This window comes from Chiroxiphia lanceolata, chromosome 19, assembly GCF_009829145.1.
Source record: "Chiroxiphia lanceolata isolate bChiLan1 chromosome 19, bChiLan1.pri, whole genome shotgun sequence".
Taxonomy (NCBI): domain Eukaryota; kingdom Metazoa; phylum Chordata; class Aves; order Passeriformes; family Pipridae; genus Chiroxiphia; species Chiroxiphia lanceolata.
In genome coordinates, this window is record NC_045655.1 from 1,149,099 (window position 1) to 1,166,317 (window position 17,219).

The 17,219-nt window shown below is 52.7% G+C and overlaps 1 protein-coding gene across 1 annotated transcript in view; it reads left to right on the top strand.

Moving 5' to 3' along the window:
- The first annotated feature begins 1,031 nt into the window (after positions 1-1,031).
- DNAH9 (dynein axonemal heavy chain 9) overlaps positions 1,032-17,219 on the top strand; it is a 185,833-nt gene continuing 169,645 nt past the window's right edge. Inside the window, 14 exon segments of the mRNA XM_032706809.1 lie at positions 1,032-1,194; positions 2,086-2,244; positions 2,965-3,095; positions 3,184-3,395; positions 3,588-3,821; positions 5,169-5,336; positions 7,372-7,488; positions 8,590-8,740; positions 9,633-9,747; positions 10,433-10,501; positions 11,689-11,815; positions 14,244-14,499; positions 15,670-15,911; positions 16,925-17,060. Coding sequence (XP_032562700.1) covers positions 1,103-1,194; positions 2,086-2,244; positions 2,965-3,095; positions 3,184-3,395; positions 3,588-3,821; positions 5,169-5,336; positions 7,372-7,488; positions 8,590-8,740; positions 9,633-9,747; positions 10,433-10,501; positions 11,689-11,815; positions 14,244-14,499; positions 15,670-15,911; positions 16,925-17,060 — 2,209 coding nt within the window. The 5' untranslated portion in view covers positions 1,032-1,102.

Below are 17,219 nucleotides of genomic sequence, written 5' to 3' on the forward strand. Positions count from 1 at the left end.
CTGGTCACACAAAGGCTGTTTGTCACCAGGGACAACCTGGCTCCAGCCTCAGAGCCAGCCCAGGGGGGTGACAGGCACTGTTGCCATCACAAACAAGCCAGAAGCAGCTCAGGTCCAGGCAAGCCCAGCCCAGCCATGAGTCTGCATGGTGCTGGGTCAGTGCAGACCCTGCAACTTCACTGATGGAGACAGAAATCGTATTTAGTGGGCTGCAACCTCAGAAAATAACCTAAAGAGTGGCTGTGCTCAAGGCTGGCAGCGTGGCTGGGGTGGGGATGGAGGAACCCTCAGCAGCAGTAGATCCCAGGAGGTACCAGAAGACCTTCCATCTCAGGAGGTACCAGAAGACCTTCCATCTCTGCACACAGGGGGGTTCTGTGCAGGGACAGTCCTTGGGCTGGGGGGTCAGCACGGGGAGATGTGGGAAGAGCAAAGGACAAGACCCCACAGAGCCATCTGTAGTTGCAGGTTTGAGAGGCTGAGACAGCCTGAGGATGGGTCAGCTCACTGTGTCTACTGGTTTCCACCCTTCTCAGCTGCCTGGATTCAGAGGAGAGAGTTCACCAGGAACAGTGTGGGCTGGAGGTCCACCTGCCCTTGTTTCTTATAGGCAGGGAACTGCTTGGGACAGTGATGAATATGGATCTCCAGGCTTGGCCACGTCAGGACTGTGGGGCCTGGTGGCCTGTCTGTCTTCTGCGGCACTTTTTCTTAAAGAATCATCCAATCACAGCATGGTTTGGCTGGGAAGGGACCTTAAAAATCATCCAGTTCTGACACTCTGCCATGGTTCTGACACCTTCCACTGTCCCAGGTTGCCCCAAGCCCCGTCCAACCTGGCCTTGGACACTTCCAGGGATGGGACAGCCACAGCTTCTCTGGGCAACCTGTACCAGGGCCTCAACCCCCTCACAGGGAATAACTTCTTCCTACTATCCAAACTAACCCTGCCCTCCTTCAGCTCTTCTCCATTGCTCTTCCATGACTCCTGCTATAGGTGATTGTGCCCATCCTGACCAACCGGAAGAACCACCAGGGCTGGCCACGAGTGGTGTCACAGGACATCATCCATCATGTCCACAACCTAAAAAAAACTGTTTTCATGGTTGTTGGACAAGTAAAGGGCAGGACCTTGCTGCCTCTTCCAGCTGGCTCGGAGGGAATTGAGGACATTGATCTGGAAAACGAGAGATTGTGAGTATCACCCTGTGTGGTTTTATCTCCTGAGTGGGATAGAATGGGGAGTTACTGCTTCCAAGGCAGGGGGGTGACCTGACCTCTCCCACTCTCTGTCCTTTCTCTCTGAATTAAGCAAGTGGGAAGGTAGAATAGATTCAGGGAGAACAGAGTGGGGAGAGAGAGACTTGCTGAGGGTACAGCTCTGCAGGTCAGACCCTGAACCCAAAGGGGTCTGGTGTGACAGTGACTGGCTGTGCAGGGGTGGCAGCTGGCTCTTCGTGGGGGATTCACTTCATGACCAATGTGTTGTTGCCCACTCTGCTGTGGAGCTTCATCCATTTCCTTCAGTCTGTAATTCCTGTTTAAAACAAAGACAAGTGTCGTGAGGAGGGAAGAGAGAGACGCTCAATATGAGAATCAGCAAGCTTCGTTTATTGATCACTGCTAACAGCTTAATATATGCTTTATAATTAGCTCATACATATTGCAAAGCTAAGCTCATTACTGGTTAAATGTTGATTCCGCCTTTACTCTCTTCTTTTGTTGACACAGGTGGCTCTCAGTCGCTTTTGTTTTGCTAATCACAGCGTCCTGTTTACCAGCCAACTAGCACGTACAAGGACACTGTAGTCTTGCCATGGCCTTGCTAACTCAGATTTTCTCATCGGCCTAGACAAGCTGTGTTCTATACTCTAACAGCTCGTCCATAGCTTTAGCCATATCCATATGTCCTTGTCCTGCTAGCCAATCCTCTACAGACAAGATCTTATGGGTTTGATTGTTTTGTGGTTTTGAAACACGAATCTAGGCTGTCACTGCAAAATCCAGCTGCCCAAGGGGTTGTTTGAGCTGGATCCACATGGATGAGTGGAAATCCAAGTGATCCATGAGGTTTGTTTTGTGCAGCCTGGAGCTGATTGATAAATCCCTTGTCCATGCCACTGAGTCAGCCATCATTGACTGGAGCCACCAGATCCAGAGAGCCCTGAAGAAAGAGTCCTCAGAGCCTCTCCTGCAAGGCAGCAACCCGAACCCGAAGGTGGAACTGGAATTCTGGAAGAACAGGTACCCTGTGGGCCCTGCCCAGGGCACGGTGGGCACTGTGCTGGGTTGGGTGGAGGGACCTGCTGGTGCAGACAGAGCTGCTGCTGCTGTGAGCCAAGGAGAGCAGCTGCTTGGGGTTGTGCAGAGACCTGAGCTGAGGAAAACTGCTCCCACACATGAAATAATGATGATCTCAAGGTGCCTGGGAACTGCTGGGCAGCTGGCTGGGTTTAACTGGGCCCCAGCACAGCTCAGGGCTACACCATGAGGGAAGCTTTTTGGAAATGCTCTTTCCATCACTGTTTACTGGGAACCAGCCCCAGAGTGGAGCTGATGGACACCTTCTGTGCCCTCAGCTGGCTGCTGCTGGGCTATTGGTGCCAGAGTGGGGTTAGATGAGCCAGGGATTGGAATTTGATCCTGCCCTTTGGAAACCTTTGTGCCATGTTGGCTCAGGCTGACCCGAGACAAAGCCCTGCCTGCTGCAGAGCTGTCACTGGTGCCTGCAGAAACATCACATGGCTCCTTCCAGCAGAGCCCTGCCCCCAGCAGAGCTGCTCTCATGCTCACTCCCAGCACCCCTGGCTGTCCTGCAGGGTGGGTCCTGTTCCCTGTCACCGCTGGGACTCAGTCCATGTGTAGCTGGAGGAGATCCTGGATCAGGCCCAGGGGAAGTGGGTGGCGTGGAGGGACAGTTGGTGCTGCCCCAGCATGGGTGCTGACCTGTCTTGGCTGCTGCAGGTGTGATGAGCTGGAATGCATTTATGACCAGCTGAAATCCAGGAAGGTCAGGAACATGATGGAGGTGCTGGAGAGAGTGAAGAGCATCTATGTCCCAGCCTTCAAAACCATGCTCAGGGATGTTGAGGCAGGTGAGGTGATGGGACAGCTTCACCATGGTGCTGACTGCTGACCCCACAGCTCAGCAGATCTCACCACTTCTCCCATCTCTTCCCACAGCTCTGGCCGAAGCTCAGGACATCCACCTGCACCTGACACCCCTCCAGGGCCCCTTGGAGAACATAGAGGCTGTTGAGTTCAGCAAGGTGAAGTCTTTCCTGGTCCCTCTACTCCACATGGTGTGTTGGATCTGGGTCACTTCCAAGCACTACAACGTGGCTGTGAGGATCATAGTTCTGCTCCAGGAAATCTGCAACCTGCTCATCCAGCAGGTGTGTGTCTGTGGCACCTGTGTTTGCCACAGGAAGTTCTTTATGAAAGTCTCTTCTTTCCTCCTTTCCTCCATCCTTCCCTGGCAGAGTGATTCTGAATTTCAGAGGCAGGGTCAGACATGTTCAGTGCAAGAAGTCACTGTTTGCTGTGCTGGCAGAAGTGACCTCTCAGATGTGATTTTGCTCTTCCAGGCCATGGTGTACCTGTCTCCAGAAGACCTTCTGAAAGGAGAGATGGAAGAGAGCCTGGGCAAGGTGCAAACAGTGCTTGACATCTTGAATGGCTTCAAAGGGGTGTTTGAGGAGAGGCGGGAAAATCTGCACATGTATTATGAGCCAGGCCAGGAAGTGAGGAAGTGGGACTTCCAGTCCTGGATGGTGTTTGCAAGGCTGGACAGCTTCCTGGAGAGGCTGGAGGTGGTGAAGGTGAGACTCTGGTCTTGAAGAGTATTGCAAGCCATCAGGAGAACTCTGTAGCCATGAACTCATTCGCTGGTATCTTCCCTCCCTGTGGCCTCCCCTGATGGCAGGGAATGGGGCTGCTCTTTTGCACTGTCCCATCGCCCGTTGCATCAAGGCCAGGACCTTGTTTGACCAGGTCTTGCTCAGTGCATTTGTCAGATAAACTGCTGTGTCCTTCTGCTCAGGTTGGTCAGTGCTCCCAAGAGTCCTCTTGGACTCTCTGCTCCTGTTGAGCAGGGAATGGGGACTTTGGGGCTGTAAATAAGCCAGTACAAACTCCTGGGCCTCTTGTGGCCTTCAGAGACACTCTAGGGCTGGGTCTTGTCTGACTTGGAGAGGCCACATGCTCCCCTTGAGCCCAGGCACCACTTGGTCTCTAAGGTCTCCCCAGAGCATTCTTTTCTTGAGGCTGAACAATCCCAGCTCTCTGGAACTGATGGTTTCCAATAGGATTTGGTGTGCAGGTAACCAAACTGTGCTGGCTGGTGCAGAGAGTAGTATCTGTGGTCACAGGGGCAGCTGTGTCCTGGACTGGGACCCCTTTGGCAGCCCCTGTTTGGGAGATGCTGCCCAAGTGCTGCCTGCCTGGGGGTGAAGCTCAGCTTTTGGGGTTGTCCTCGAGCTCACAGCAAGCTGGACAGCCAGCAGGACATTCCTGTGCTGGAGATCAGAGCGTTTCTCCTGCTCCTCTGGGAAAGCAGACCTTGTTTAGCCTGAGCAAAAGGAATGGATGGGGTGTGGGGGGCAGAGCTGCCACAGCTGGGTCAGTGGGGCACCTCCTGAGAGCTGGCACTGTGGGACCAGGCCCTGCCCTGCTCCCCTGCCACCTGAGGTTGGGAAGGAAGGACCTGTGTCCTCCTTTCAGCAGACAAGGCCATCTAGGCAGGGGCAGTGACACCTGTGTGGGCACAGGGAGCTGTGGCTGAGCAGGAGCCTTGGGCAGTTCAAGTACCTGTAAATATCAGAGGCCCCTTCTTGGTTAATACTCCTAAAACTGGGATTCTTAGCTGTGCTGGATGATGTCTCAGGATCTCACACGTTGCTTTGTTTCAGTCCTCTAAACACCCTTAAAAACAACTGAAGGTGTATTGCTGGTGGCAGCACATGGCCCTCTGGGGAGGGGTGTGCTGTGAGCAGGGCTTGGCCCAGGACAGGTGGGACCTGGCTCCCCTTTCCCAGTTGTGTCCCTCCCCTGTGGTGTGCCTAGGGAGGTCCTTCAGCAGGGCAGCAGACACAGCACAGTGTTGTGACAACTGTTGTCATCTTCTTTGTCCCCACCTGACCCTGTGTGTGCCCCCTCTGGCTCTGCAGGGTCTCCTGACCACAGCCTTGGACCTGACAAAGCTAGAGAAGATGGAGTTCAGCGGGATTAGAGGGAGGGCCCTGGGCCAGCAGGTGCTGGACATGTATGAGGAGTTCCAGGAGGCCTACAAGGTGTTCGCAGAGCGAAGTTACGACTGCCTCGACCTGGCCAACATGGTAGGTGGGACCAGCCTGCAGAGGCACCAGCAGGACATCTGTGTTCCCAGAGCAGCAGCTCCCTCTGTGATTGAGCCCTGGCTCCTGCTGGCTCCTTCCCAGCTCGTTCCTTGTGGTCTGATTAGTCCCTGAAGGGAACAGGGCCCTTCTTGCAGAGATTTGGGAGTTCTTGCAGCTCCATGTCTGGTATACCTTGCTGGTTCAGGACCTTAGACCAGTGCAGATGGGGAACCTGAATTCCCCTGCCTTTCCCCAGCTTTCCCTGCTGGTGTGTCTGACCTGTGCCAGCATCCCCATGCCTTTGCTTTCCTGCTTTCCTGCTTTGGTGCCTGGTTTTGTGATGAGGGCCAGCTCCACAGTCCCTGGGGATGTGTTGCTCCTGTCTGGATAAACATGTGGCATCTCAGCTCTCAGAAATCAAGGACTCCGTGTTTGATTATCAGTAGTGCTTTAATTAAAGGAATATTCCCTGCCCTGTGGGTCATGGCTCCATGGCCATGGGGGTCAGAGATACTTGTGTGGCACACACAGGGCAAAGCCAACGTGCCGTGGACAGCCAGACTGCTCAGAGCTCCTGTCCCAGGCTGTGACACCAGCAGGAAGATGTGCAGGAAGGGTGGGAATGGCATTTCCCAAGGGATCCATGTCCCACAGTTGTGTGGGATCTCAGAGGATCTCTGATTTCCTCTGCTGCTTCCCCATTTGCCCTGGGGTCAGTTTGCTGTGGCTGGTGAGCAGGACATGATCAGGCCTGTCCCCACACCTGGAGGAGGGAGGGACAGAGCTGGTCTGAGGGCAGCTCTGTGTGAGGGGCTCCAGGTTACACTGGGGCACTGGGGCAGCTGAGGGGGGGCTGGGCTGGGGTGGGACCTGGGGCTGGGAGTGTTTCCTTTGGTGGTGGGACCTGTCTGCTGTGGGGATGGGTGGCTCGTGCTTTGCTCCCTGTAGCTCCTGGTCCAACTCTGCAGTGGGTGCCACATCCCTGGTGCTGCCTGGGACAATCCTGCTGGAAAGCCCCTTGCTCCATGTTCCCTCTTCTTCAGGAGGGAGGGCTCTGAAGGAGGGTGACAGTGTGACAGTGGCTCTGCAGGAACTGGTTTGGTTCCAGTGAACCTGTGGTGTGTTGTGTGACTCTGAGCTGTGCTTGTTCTCTCAGTAGTTGAGTTTTATACCCTCTGTTACTCTCTAGAGCCTCTTTTTCAGCTCAAACGTGGCATCTGTTGGTGCTAGAGCTGAGCAGTGATACCAGCAAAAGCTGTTGCCTTATGCTCTCTCCTTCCAGAAAAAAGACACATGGCCTCATTTTTGGTGGCTTTGACCAAGGCAGGGCAGAAGCCCTGAAGTCTCCCCATTTGCCAGGTTCACACTTTGATTTGGACTCTTTTACCTGCAGGAAAACAAACCTAGATTTTACATTTGAGCTTCAAAGGATTTATTCCAACTGGGGCAAGAAGAGCAGTGCCAGAGGCTGATGGGAATCACGGGAACACAGAACTGCTGGGGTTGGAGAGGACCTCTGGAGATCACCTGGTCCACCTCCCTGCTCAAAACAGGCACAGCTGGAGCAGGGCTGGAACCAGATCAATAACTCCAAGGCTGAAAGTGTCCAAGAGGGGGAACTCCACAGCCCCCTTGGGCAGCCCATGCCAAGTGGTTTGGAACTGCCTTTGTTGTTGCCCCACTTGGAGTCACCTGACTAACAGAACCATGGGGACGTTTTGGCTTGAAAGTAGATGGGATTTGCAGCTCAGCAAGTGCATCTCTGGGTTTTTTGGATGATGGTGTGGTCTTCAGATCAAGTGCAGGGTAAGAGAGTGTGGAAAAAGGTCTGTCTTGCATATAGGTTGAAGTTAGTACCCATTGGACTGTGGATCCATCCTGGAGGGCCCTGGTCCAACCATGGGACAGGAGTGTCTTGACTCCGTGGGACTTGGCTGGAGGTTGGCCAGAGGAGTGGTTTAATTCTTGGTGAATAATAAGAAGAAATATCTCACTGGTCTCTGTGTCTCACAGCTCACTGTCCCCCTTCCCCCAGGAGTTTGAGGAGGATGCCTTGGGTTTCCAGCAGAAAGTAGAAGACATCGATCATCGGCTGGGCACTGTGTTCACCCAGGCCTTTGATGACACCCTGGACTTGGAGCACATCTTCAAGGTTGGTGTGTCCCCTCCCTTGTCCCAGTTTGCCTTGGGGAGTGACAACTGTCCTGTCCCAGGCAGTGCTGGAGGCACATGGGGCTGGACAGGGGGACAGTGACACTTGGAGCTGCTGGGCTGGACTTGGTGAGTGATGCTCAGGCCTGTGGGTCCCTCATGAGCTGTGCAGCTAGGTGGCTGTGGAAACCTTGGGAGCGTTCCTGCTCTTCCCATTAAGACACAAACAGAGCAGACCTTTACTCAGTTTGAGGAAGAGTAGTCAAAGGAATTACTCAAATCAGGCTTTGGGATGCCAGAAGTTTTAATGGTCTCTCTGTGAGCTGGAGGAAATGATGCTTTGTCCAGGATTTTCAAGGCCTGGTTTGACAGGGCTTGAAGTAACCTGATCTAGTGGAAGGTGTCCCTGCCCATGTCATTGGGGTGGAATGAGATGATCCTTAAAATCCCTTCCAACCTAAACCATTCTGTGATACTCTGATTTCCTGGTGAGAACTGCTGTTAAACCCAGGTGATCATTGTTAATATCAATTTGTTGTTTTAGTTAACATATGGATGCATTTCAACTTTGAAAACTGAGGTTTTTTTAGAAACAAGGCTAGTTTGTTTACCAATGAATCCATCCTGCAGAGAAGGTAAATGTTTTTTCTGAAAAATTTCAATATAATTGTAGAAAAGACTGTAGAAAGTGATAGAAGTGCTAGTAATTGTATTTCTGAGGGTTTGTGTTTTTTTTTAAATAATAAATTTTGAAGCATTTGCAGAATGACAGTGGGAATATGGTTCTCCCCCAGAGAAAGTCTGAGCATCTCTAATAAAGATATTCTCCATGGTGTGGTTTAGTGGGCATGGTGGGATTCGGTCAAAGGTTGGACCTAATGGTCTTGGAGGTCTTTTCCCACCTTAATGATTCTATGAAAGGGAGGAACTACTTGGAAAAGCAGGGGAAAAAAAATTCCCTTTGCCAAAGTGCCCATCAGTGCAGACTTTTGGGCTACTGAGGAAGATGAAGCATCTGGGTCAGTGAGGAGAATCCCAGTGGGTCTCTTTGCAGAGGTGTGAATATTTCCCCATTTGTTTCCCTGCTTCTCCCCCTCCTCAGTTGCTGACCATGTTCCAGAGCCTTTTGGAGCGTCCGGTGATCGCTGCAGTTGCTGGTGACAAATGGCCTCTTCTCATCAGCATGTTCAGCACTGCCCTGGACCAGACCAGGCTCATCTACTCCAGGCACACCCAGGCAGGGCTTGAGCTTGGTGGGTGACCTGTGCTGAGGAAAACTGACTTTACAGAAAACTGGATTTCCATTGATTTTGGGGGAAAATAATTTGCTTTTGCTAAGGAAATCAGGACTTCCCAAATTGCAAAGGTTTTCAGCCTCTATAGCTCCCTGTGGAAATGGAAATGTCTGGGAATGCTCTGTTCTTGGCATTAAAGCAAATAATCTGTTGAAATATCCTTTTTTAAAGGTGTATGTGTGAGTGGGAATGAGGGCACATGCTGAGCTTCTCCCTTGTAATGCTGGGTATGGAAGGGGGACTTGGGAATTAAGGGTTTTGGCACAGGAGGGAATGGGGAGACTCCTGTCAGATTAGGAGGATCAGTGTGTCTTTTTGAGCAGCAGCCCTTTTCCTTACCTCAGGAAGACTGTTCCGGAACCAGGCAAGTCCTGGAGAGGCAGCACTGCTGGAACCAGTGCAGGTTAACAAAGGAGAATGAGTCCAGAATTTGCTGTGGATTTGGGGAGTGTTGTTCTGTGGGGGTTAGATGGGATGGTCACAAGGAGCTCCTGGGCAGAAATCCCTCCCCTGGTGTTTGTGGGGAGCAGGGAATGCACCCCAGGCACAGGATGCCTCGATCAGCTCTGGTTCTACCACACGCTGGGCTTCTCCTGTGATCCCTCATTTAGGGTCCAGGGGCACAGGGGGATTTGTCCCAGACCTACATCATGTAGCAGACATTGGATTTCAGGGAAGAAGCTGGGAAACCGGGGCAGTTTGTGCAGATGGATTCCTGTTGGTGTCTCTTTGGGATTACAGTGCCTGTTGGTGTATCTTTGGTGTATCTTTGGGGTTCCAGAGCCTGTTGGTTTATCTTTGGGGTTATAATGCTGTGTTCAGTGAAATGCTGTCTCTATGTTCCCCCCAGGGTCTCCCCCCCTGCACAAGAACATGCCCCCCGTGGCTGGAGCGCTGGTCTGGGCTCGGGAGCTGCGAGCGCGGATCCAGAGGCCTTTTGATCACCTCAGGCAAATCCCACACCTGTGAGTGTCTGCTCCAGATAAGTTGCTTTATGACCATCTTGAAATCTTGTCTCCAATCAATCCAATATTCTTTCTGAGTTGAACGTTACCCAGTGGTTACAGCTCGAACAATCCTCAGTGGAAGAGGTGTGAAGTGAGTGCACTGGTGCTGTTTGCTTCCCTGCCATCTTTTTTTTTTAAAGAAACTCATTAATTGGGTTTGTTTTGAAGTGGGTAAGAGGCGCAGTGGGGTAGTAGATGGGCACTTCAGCTTTCAGACCCAGTGCTAGGTTGCAATTGAAAGAAGTATTGGAATGAGAACATGATGCTGATAACACCAAGGTCATGGGTCTGATGTATGGGCCATTCATTTTAGAGTTGGACTTGATGATCCCTGTGGGTGCCTTCCAACTCAGAATATTCTGTGATTTTGTGAGAATCTTTCTCACTGCAATCCCACTCAGCCTGGTCTCCAGGACCTCCCTGGGAGCAGCCCAACCCTTGGGTACTGACAGAAGTCAACTTTCTCAGCATTAGTCTCCCAAGATCCAGAAAATGAACCAGTGCTGGAATTCTCATCACCCAACAGTCATTCACCCAGCAGTGACCTGCCTGCAGTCTGGTGGGGTTTCTTGGGAAGGGGTAAATAGAGATTGCAGCCCGTCAGGACTAAACATAGCACTGAGCTGGTCCCTTGTGTCTCCAGGAGCTTGGAGTCTGCCCAAGGAAGGAGGGTGGTACAGAAGTATGAGGAAATGATCCAGCTGCTCGACAGGTAAGTGGGGCTCAGGCCCTGTGTGAGAAAACCTTCTCCTCCTCTAAGCTACCTTCCAACACTTCTACCAGCCCAGGCCCTGAGAATGTCTCTTCCTAAGCCAGAGGGAGTTTTCTGCTGGGAGAGGAGGAGGGATCCTGTCACTGTGCACCACAGACTTCCTGGGATGGCTTGAAAGGAGAATTCTGCATGGGAGGAACAGGGGCTGTGCAGCCCAAAGAAACTTTGGAAAAAGCTGCTGTGGGATATAGGAGCTGCTGTGGTAGAAGGCCTGGACTGGGCATAATTCTTTGCCCGCTCATGCCCACTCACTGACGGTGTTTGCAGTGGCTGTAATGTTTATATTCCACAATTTGGAGTGGGAGTCATTGCCCATGACTTGGCATCTCAATGTTTCATGTTAAACCTGAACTGGTTGCTCTGGGCTGACCCTTCAGGGGAGCCTCTTCCTCAGGGAGGAGATCCCTGCAGGGCCTCATCCCTGTCAGCAGTGAAGGCAGCTGAGGCCCCAGGCTGCTGGGTCCTGCAGGGTGGATGGAGGGAGCCCTGTTCCCCAGTACCAGAACAAAGGCTGGATAATGGATAATTTAGCACAGCCCTTCAGAAGGGAGCAGCCCCAAAGGGGGTCAGGGTAACCCAACAGAGGTGCTGGTTTTTGGTGACATTTCCCAACCAAGGTGCTCAGATGACAACTTGATTCAGAATAGACTTTGTTACTTGGGTGGTTGGGACTATCCATGACATGTGAGGTACTAGACCCCTGTACTGCCCTCTATGTTCCTATCCCAGTGGTGTCAAGGTCTCTCTGCACTGACTGGGAGAAGTGAGGGCAGCTGCAGCCACCCCTAGCATCCCTGTGGGTTTGTGGCACCCTCCCTGCTTAAACACTTCGGAAATGCCCATCAGCTGCTGATCTGTCACTTTTTAAATGCTTTGGAAAGTCTGTCTCCAAATCTGAATCCTCTGCTAAAACTGGTACTTGAGAGAGCTTTGTCCTCCTGCTTTGATGCTGTCACTGGTCTTTGGGTGTTTGTCATGGAAACCATGATTTTTAGGAAGATGGCATGGATGGGTTTTTAATATTCCTTCATGGTTTTAATCCTCAGATTGGACAGGGCTTCCATTCAGTTACGTACCATGGTCTGCTGTCTTGGTAACCACATGGTGATGTTTCTCTTTTCTGTCAGGTATCAGGAAAAACTGTATTTAGACTGGTCCCAGACAGTCTCAGAAAAATCTCAGTACAACCTGACTCAGCCACTCATCCGGCGAGACCCAGAAACCAAACTGATCACTGTCAACTTTGATCCCCAGGTAAGAACTGCTGCCACTCTCCTGCCTCTCATGGCATGTCCCCAGGCTGTGCCCCACTGTGCAGAGGTCTGGTGGGGTTGGTACCAGGTCTGTTCTCTGAGGTCTGTGGAACCCTTTCTGTGGTGGGCGACATGGATTTGCCATCCTCTTCATGGGCTCTGTTTCCTGGAGAAATATCAGGATCACAGTTTTAGCAGAGCAAATTCTAGTCAGAACCAGTGGCAGAAAGTCCCTGAGGAGCCAGGTGTGTAACTGGTGTCAGCCCATCTAGACCAGTGTCAATAATGGTGTGGGGAGTGTTGGGACATCATCTCTAGAGGTGGGTTTATGTTATGTGTACCTGAGAGGGTGTAAAACACCCAGCAAAGGTTTGTTTTGTGACTCCAGTGTTTCCTTCACTGCAGAGCATGAGGCTGATGATAGATTTAAGTTCTGTTCTGGGTCCCCTGGAGCAGGAGCAGGGTCTGAGCCAGCAGTGAGCACAGATGGGCTGAGAGCTTCTGGGCCCTGGTGGGAGCCAGGGTCTGTTGGCTGTAAAAATGCCCTTTGCTGGGAAGAGGAGGAGTTGCAGTGGCCTTGGAAACACTGGCATCCCAAGCTTCCCCTACCCCTGCGGCTTGCTACTGTCCAAGGAAATGGTTTAGGTTTTAGATCTCATTCCAGCTTGCCCCTCAGTCAAAGGACTTGTCCATCTCCTTGAAAGCTCCTTGCTAAGTTGGGATCCAACTGGCCCCAGGGAATGTTTCCTACCCTTCCCACTGGTGATGGGATTTGGAGCCTGGCATGTACTGAGTGTGCCTGTCCTCAGCTCCAGTCTGTGAGTGCTGCTGCTCTTCTCTGAGCACACTGAGGACAGACAGTCTGATGTCCCCCAGGGCCTGCTCAGCAACCCTCCTGCTCATTCCCTCCAAAATAGACAGAAGCATCTGGTTTTGCTTGGAAGGGATACTTGCAACTCTTAAGCATGGAAATGCATTCCAGCGGTCACCTTCCATGGAGGAGGGGAGAGAGGGGAAGACCCCCCCAGCCCATGGTGGGGATGTCCAGACACTGCAGTGCAGAGAAGGGAGTGGAGCTCGATTCTATCTCATTTGCCCTCTCGTTTCCTCAGCCCCTGGTTTTCCCTTTTCCTCCCACCACATCCTACTTCTTCCACCTTTCCAGACTGCCTCCTGCACTCCTCTTCACCCCTTCTTTCTTTATTTCTTCTTTATCTTTGTCTTCACTGACACACTCTGAGTGCATCACGACTGACTCTCCTGACAGGCACTGCCTGATCCCCCCTGTGCCATTCCTTCAGAGGGAGTGTGCTTCCAGGAGCCTTGGCCAGTTCTGCAGGACGTTGGGGTTTAGCTGACATCAGGCAGTGGTGGAGAGGTTTCAGTCACCCCTGCCTGTCACCCAGGGCAGTGACAAGGCTCCTGGCCATGCAGTTCCTGTGCTTGTGGCTTCACCTGCTTATGGTCACACCTGCAGATTCCAGTTCTCCTATGGAAAAGAGGGGTAGGGAACTGGGACCAGAAGATGTGGGTGGGATGGGATCAGACAGAGTTCTGCCCCATACCTTCACAGGAAGGAATAACACATTCTGCTAACCTAAGGGAAAGGTGACTTTCTGGGAGCTGCACCTCAAGCTCATCTGCAGCCAGGAGAGCTCCTCACCCCCCCACTGCCCACACAATGGACTGAGTTTCTGTCACCCTGCCAGCATAACCCCAGGAGCATTTTGCCACTCACTGGGCACTGGACTGAACAAAAGCTTTTAGTCTCAGAGGGGATGTATCACACTGGCAGACCCTGCTGCTCCCTTTGTTGCAGGGAGTTGTTTATACTTGGGTTTATGATTTAATAATCCCCCTCAATCCTGTCCCATCAGACCTCAAACATGCACTAGCACTGAGTGCTTTGGTTGGGACAGGAGAAGCCTCTGGATATCTTTGATGGAAGGTGGGCACAGGATGAGATAAGTCACCAGGCTTGGAGCCATGGTATTACTTTTTTAAAATTTTTTTATACTTTTAAGCCAGTCAGCCCAGTAAACCAAGAGAACTGGAGCATCTTCTCTTTCAATTAGATAAGGGTCAAACTCTGCTTGCAGGAACAGTGTTGCTGAGAGATTGGTGATGTGAGTCCCTCATCTGAGGGGTGATCCACATGGATGAGGATAACTGAGAGGACCAGAGTCTGAATGGAATTTGCTGGCTGGGTAGTTAACAGAGCTCTGTGCCTTTGGCTGGGAAGAAAACCAGAGTCAAAGATCAAAGGGAGATAGGTAGTACAGACCAGGAGGTGTCCAGACCCTTTCCAGTGTGCTGCTTTGGGAAAAAACCAGCAGGAAGCCCCCAGGGTGCTCAGGGTTGGTTGGAGGGTGTCTGCCAGGACATGGGGAGGGTTGTCCTGTGCTCAGCTCTGTGCCTTGTGTCCCCAGCTGGTCTCGGTGCTCAGGGAGGTGAGTTACCTGTCGGGCAGCCGGGCAGGAGCCATCCCACCCACGGCAGCAGGAATCTACTCCTCCAGGGAATCCTACCGGCAGCTGGTGGCCAACCTGGAACTGATGGGGAACAGGTACAACAAAGTCCTGAGAACAGTGCTGGAGGTGGAATATCCCCTGGTGCAGGGGCAGCTGCAGGATGTCGATGTGAAGCTGAAAGAGGCAGAAGAAACCCTGACCTGGAAGATGGAGGGTGAGCTGGTACTGGGGGAGGGGACAGAGCACAGAACTGTGTCTCAGCAGATTCCTCCCTGTGCCCAGCCTCTGTCCTCTGGTTCCCAATGGCAGTTCCAAGTTGGACAGAGGACTGTCCAGCAGAGAAGGCACTGGAGAGATGAGGAGCAGCCCCCAGCTTTCCTGCTTCTTTCCACATTCCCTTGATCTGCTGGGGTTGTGGACAGGATCCTGCTACCCTCAGGTTCAGCCTGAGCTCTGGGCAGGAGAGGCTGCCCTGTGAGCAGTGAAATGGCAGCATTTGGGTTTGCAGGACCTGGCAAGGCTGGGGTTGAAGCATCTGCTCCCTGCCTTGCTGCCCCCCTGTGCCAGCCCAAGTGATGCCACTCAGTCACTGCTTCCTCACCCAGCTGTGCAGGGAGTGGGAACCCTTTGGCCCAGTCATCTGGCACTGGGAACAACTCATCCCAGGCCACCTCATTAGCTTTTCCAGCAGGATGGAATAGTGCAGCTGGAGGTGTGTTTGTGCACTGGGACATCAGGGTGATTTAACCAAGTTCTTCCTTGAGCAGCTTTAGCTGCAAAGCAGAGCAGAGGGAGCCTCTTGGTGAGAGGAAACTGCTCATGGGGGGAATGTGTGTTTCTGTCCTCCGGCTTGTGGTATGAGAAGGGCCAAGTGAATCCCTGGGGAACATGCAAAGCAGAAAATCCTCAGGCTCAAAAACTGTTTCTCCATTGTACAATAAAGTTGGATTTTGCTGCAGATGAACCCTAAGTTCCCTGCACCTGAATGCACCTGGGGCTGGCACAGCCTGGGGTTGGGGGGCCCTGCTCTGGTGGTGAGGGCAGGGACACTCAGCCTGCTGTTCCCACTCTCCCCACACTTCTCCCTCTGGGGTCAGTCACTAGGAGATCATCCTGGGTACAGGGGAGCAGGAGCTGTCAGGCATCCCCATGGTGGGGGTGCTCCTGGCTGGAAGGAGGCTGTGCTGGTCTGAACTGTGGCTTGTGGGGGCAGGAGGGATGTAGAAGTGGCTGTGCTGGTCCAGATGAGTCTCTTGCCTTAAGGATGGGTGAGAGATACATGAGACCTTGGGGAAACAGCCAGAGGCTGCTCTGAAGGGAGATGCACCAGAGCTTGGCCCAGCAGCTCTGAAAACAGGGAGTCAGTGGTCTCATTTCTCCCCAGGTGTGTGGGATCACATCTCCGGGGTCATGGAAGGTGTCCATGACCTCGAGCAGAGGCTGCAGAAAGCCAAGGACAATGTTGAGTTGATCCAGAGCATTGTGGGCTCGTGGGCATCTCCCATCCTGGAGAGGAAGGACGGTAAAAGGGACTCAGTGCTGAGCCTGGAGGACTGTCATAATCACCTGGAAAAGCGCTACAGCCTTGTCAGAGAGGCCGGGCAGAGGATCCACTCCCTGCTGAAGGTGAGGGGGACCTTCCCTGGGGTTTGTTGGCTCCTCACAGGCTCTGTGTGTCCCTGTGTCAGTGAAAATGTCCAGAGCTGCTGCACCTTAAATGAGCTCCCTTAAGTCATTTGAAAATCTTACCCAGTGTTAATTAATGGTGGCTCTGGTGGGTGAGCTGGACTGGGGGTGTAGGGCTGTGGTCTGGCATTGCTGAGCACCAGCTGGTGACAGGACTGGGAGCAACTGCAGCCCAGGGAAGGGTCTGGCTGCAGCCCTGGCTGCTGGAACCACTAGAGGGGAGTCGTGTATCGGGTTTGGGATCCTGCTCCAAGGAAAAATATGCTCCGAGGTACTTACCTGCCAACAGAGGCAGCTGGCTGGGGCTGACCCTTCGGTTTCAGACTCTTTGTCCCTCTTTGGAGCAGGAGGTGATGCTGCCAGCCCAGGGAGAAGCTGAGTGACAAGAGAAAAGCTGCTGTCCCAAACTTTGGTGCTTTCCAGCATCTTTGACAGAGCTCAGAGTCCTCTGCAGACCAGGCAAAGGCCCAAAGCTCAGCTCCTCACCTGCCTGGTGCCAGGTGTTATGCATGTCAGGGACAGCCCTTGGCCTGGAGGGAGATGGTTTTATGTCCAGCCCTCTCCCAAGGGTCACTGTCTGTCCTTGGACTGTGAAGAGAACCAGCTGGGTCTTCGTGCCTCAGGATGAGCCTTTGAGACCTGCAGTGCTCCCTTCCCCAGGGCTGCAAAGCAGTCTTGAGTCCTGTGTCCTCAGAGAAGAGGGAGGAGAACAAGTGGCAGAGCTGCCAAGGCTCTTCTGCACTCCATTTTCCCCTTGAGTTGTTCCAGGTGACAAAGCAGCCCTTGACAGGAGCAAATCGTGGCCATACCACCAGTAGCAACATCCATCTATCCCATTCCTCCAGGAGGCTGGTTCCCATGGGCTCACTGGCATCAGTCCTTAACTGTGGGCAGCTCTCTTGGAGAACAGACTCAGCCCTGCTGTGTTTGAAGGCATCTTCTTTTTCTTCCAGGAAAACCAGAGCCTCTTACTTGCAGCCCCAGCATCTGACTCCTGGAAGGCCTATGTGGATTATGTGGATGAGATAGTCCTGGATGGATTCTTCACTGCCATTGAGTGCTCGCTCAAGTACCTCCTGGAGAACACAGGTGACACTGGTTCCTGTCCCCTGGTCACAGTGGCTGCTCAGCCTCTCCAAAGGAAGATCTCTTGTTGTGCTCTTCCTCATGCCCACAAGTTGTTCTCTCCTTCCTGGCTTTCCACTGGGCCTCTTCCCTGTCTCTGGGGGAGCCTCCAGACAGGGAGGG